The sequence below is a fragment of the Poecilia formosa genome, unplaced genomic scaffold, assembly GCF_000485575.1.
Source record: "Poecilia formosa unplaced genomic scaffold, Poecilia_formosa-5.1.2 Scaffold584, whole genome shotgun sequence".
Classification (NCBI taxonomy): Eukaryota; Metazoa; Chordata; class Actinopteri; order Cyprinodontiformes; family Poeciliidae; genus Poecilia; species Poecilia formosa.
The window spans coordinates 58004-61809 of record NW_006800523.1 but is presented as its reverse complement, the minus strand read 5'-3'; the positions used below and the strand labels follow the sequence as shown (position 1 = coordinate 61809).

The window sequence follows — 3806 nt, the reverse complement described above, 5'->3', positions numbered from 1 at the left end:
AAAGATCCACATTCCCATAAAACACCTAGATATTAAAAACTTAGAGCTGAAATAAATTTAATCATTAGAGATCCGTCCAGAAAAATCGGATAGTTCTTGAATGTCATATCACTATATTGCACTTTGGTCACAGCGTTGTTCCATATTTGTGACACCTCAGTCAACACCTCCACACAATAATTCAGCGCATGAGTGACAACTTTTTTCATCGCAGATGCAACATGTGTGTCTCTGTACAGCTAGCTTTGCTAGCATCACGTCCACGGATCTTACCTTTCTTTAAGCCAGTGGTTCCCAAACTTTTTCTCCTGCTCCCCCCCTGTGGTTTCCAAACATCTTCTGGGCCCCCCCTATGGATTACAATAGGGCAGTGATTCCCAAAAATTTTCTGCCCTCCTCACTCTCCTGCCCCCGTTCCTCCCATGGATTACAATACAATTCCCCCCAAAAATGAAAAACAAAAAAACAATAAACTGGGCACAACTTTTTATTTGTAACAATATTCAACTTTATCATCCATACATTTTGATAAAAAAAAAAAATCTCTGCAAAACGAGGTTGAAACATGAACAGCTCCCTGAGAGAAAAATAAATTACAATAAAGATTTGTTGTGCAAAAATTCCTTTAATCCTTCCATCTTTTCAGTGGCCGGAGTGAGCCTGCTTGTTGCTGCAGATCTTCTCAAATCTGGGTTGCAGTTTTGACACTGCAACCCAGAGTTCATTTTCAATGTCCAGCTTTCATCTGTATTTGGTCTTGATTGAGGCCACAGCAGAAAAACCTTTCACATAGGTAGGATGTGGCAAAAGGAAGAAATGTGGCCAGTGCTCTCTTTCCTAGCAGAGGGTGATCTTTCTCCACTCCTATCCAAAATGCAGCCAGTGTCTTTGACCTAAACTGCAGCCTCATTGTTGAATCGGAGGTGATATCAATGAACTGCTCCTCTTCTGATGTGCTGAAGTCGGCAGGTGGTGTTGCACTGAAGGGATCACGGATCCAGTCATATTCTTTGGACTCCTGCACCAGGAAATATTTCTGGAAATGTTTCTGAAGGGCAGTGATGTGTGTGTTCATGCATGAGGTCACTGTGTTCTCCAGCTTGTTGCCTTCAGTGAAGGATTTTAAGTTATCAAATNCCACTAGAAGAAAACAAACACACCCAGTATAACACTTTCATTCTTTTGGCTGAGACGATTGCCAGTTGACTACAGAAAAGAATTGGTAAGTTAGTGCTAGTGGAGATTTGATCTGAGCAGAGAGAAGTTCTGAGCGTGAGGAGAAATGTTTGAGAGAACACAGAATATTTGAAAGACAATAGCAGCTTTGAGTAAAAGCATTACAAGTTTTAAGAACAAAGATATGAAATCCTGCTTTCAGACTGAAAATGTGTGCTCTTGACCTGTGGCAGTAAAAATCCCCCATACTGTTCCAGTTTTAGACACCTATGAAATGAAATGAAATGAAATGAAATTTTATTCGAACATGATACAAATATAAAATAAAATAGTGCACAGTAACAAGAAGTGCATAAGAAAGAAGAGAAAATACAGATTTTTTTGTTTCAGTTAACATATCATGCTCAAAATGGGGTAGGAAGAAGTGAGAACTTATAAACTCCTACCCCTAAACCTATGAACCTATAGATAGGCCTCCCTAAAATCTTTTGAATTTGTTTCCACTTTTATTTAGTTTTGTCCTGAAAGAATTTCTCTTCTAGTTCGACCAAAAGAGAAACAAGATGAGAATGGGAACTTTCCAATGCTCAGCCATCCTTCTTCTATTAGCTGTGCGTGGATTTTCCACAGCAAACTGTGGGAAATCAATTTATGTTTAACTCAGTTAAACATGAATGAATTTTGACCACAGCATGAAACTACTGTTACATGGATGCATATCTGAACAGAGCATCAACATTGCTTCTTTGGGCGTGGAAGGCCCTTTTGTGTTGTGTTGGCGGCAGTTTTTCAGCACACTGTTGGTTCCTCTGGTAGAGGAAGCCAATCTGCCAGGAAGCTGTTCAATGGAAGGAATCCTGTTGTCCTCTTTTGTCCAACTGGACTTTCCTTTCATATTTTTTTATAAAGAATGTTGTTGATAGAATACTAGAGGTTAAGTTAGTTAATGTGCACAGCTGATCACATTTCTTGGTAACACAACATAGATGTTACTAAAACCAGGTATATCACTCATTTTTACTTCACTCTAAAAAGTCATTTCCTCTTCTGGTGCCGCCTGTTTTCATGCTCTCTAGAAGTTTGTAGTCTGTTTCAATGTGTGAACAACTTTCTGTACCAAGGCATAATTCACATCACCCTGTGGTTCTTTCACTATTGGATGATGTATGGTTGTGTTTCCAGTGTAGATCCCTTATCAGCCCACACCTTGTCTCCATTCACAGCACCTGACTTCAAGAGGCATCTAGACAAGTTTTTGGCTCAGAACAGACACATACTGGTTCCATCTTACTGTCCTCACTATAAACATGTTTCAGCGAACAGAGACTTCCTCTGACTTTTTTAGAACCCCAAAATTATTCAGCTTTTAATTTAGACGAGTCTTTTTATGTTTCTTACATTGCATTATCATCTTACCATAAGATGACCTTTGAATGCATGCACCGTATTACTTCAATGTTGTGTTATCTACTGGTTTGAATCTGCATGCAACTGAAACATCCTCCTTCACCTCAACATTGATCCCTGCAGGTGGACATAAAGCCAGCCATCAGTTTATGGGAGCCTTTCTTTCTGCCTTTCTGCAAATGTCTTGCTGTACTTGCTTGGAGTGATTGTTCTGTGTTGCTCTCAATTATGTTTCATCACAGTGCAACAACACAAAGCTAATGGACTGATAAGCGTAGATGTCCCATAGAGCAACATGCATTTATATATACCCCAAAACTGGACAGCGGTCTGGACAGAAGACAGACTGGAGGCAGCTGAGAATGGGTGGAAAAGGCGAACTGGATCACAATAGGAGAAAAAGAGGTAGAGATTGGGAAGGATGGGGGGTGGAGAGGGTGGTGGGTAGGATGGGTTGAGTTGCTAGGGTATGTCAGACTGTTGCTGAGAGCCAGGCCTGCTATTGGAAGCCACTTGCTTAGCAGGAGAGAAGCAGAAAAGAGAGAGAAGTAGCTAATGAGTATTGTGGCCTGGTTGCTGAGACAGCACCGGGTTTATTTATAGAGTGATGGCTAGTCAGTCCTTAGATACCAACAACGAATGAGCTGTCAGAGAAGGAGGTGCCTTTAACCAATGGCAGCGCAGGAAGAGGCATGCCAGATTGAGGAAGTTCTGTGAATGTGCCTCAGTCTCTTAAAGAGACAGTCCAGATTTCTCAGTACTAGGCAGATATTCTCCCTCTCTCTCTTTCTCACTTGCTCACTCTTTCCAGTGGAGTCATATCTGCAAACAGAGACTGAAGTACCACAGCTGTCCCCAAACAGGATGACTTTCTGTGATATTATACAGCTGAACACAGTGAAACACTTTGGATTCCTCTCTTAGTGTGACTCTGTGACTAGTTTTTATGTGGAGGAACAGATTTCTATGTAGCCACGTCACCAGAAGGGGGCAATATGTGGAAGGAGGACAGCCTTCTGAATAAAACACAGTTAACACTAAGCTGGTTGTAAATGTTTCTGTCTTCCTGTCATTCATCCTTGCTTTTAGGTCCCATTATGTTTGAGGTGTAAGAGGAAGGAGAGGAGGAGAAAAGATACATACTCCACATCCAACATATTCACCTTGTGAAGCAACAACTAGTTAGCAGTTGGCCTTTTTGATCAGTGCCTGATCAAAAAGGC

The 3806-nt window shown here is 41.0% G+C and overlaps 2 protein-coding genes across 3 annotated transcripts in view; both read left to right on the top strand.

The window, feature by feature from the left end:
* The window catches only part of ppox (protoporphyrinogen oxidase), a 17818-nt gene extending 16471 nt beyond the window's left edge, over window positions 1-1347 (top strand). Inside the window, exon 8 of the mRNA XM_016665439.1 lies at window positions 1313-1347. Within this exon, the coding sequence (XP_016520925.1) occupies window positions 1313-1332 (20 nt within the window). The 3' untranslated portion in view covers window positions 1333-1347. The remainder of the gene's footprint in view (window positions 1-1312) is intronic.
* Window positions 1-3806, top strand: part of dyrk1b (dual-specificity tyrosine-(Y)-phosphorylation regulated kinase 1B) — a 103240-nt gene that overhangs the window by 74797 nt on the left and 24637 nt on the right. The window lies entirely within an intron of this gene.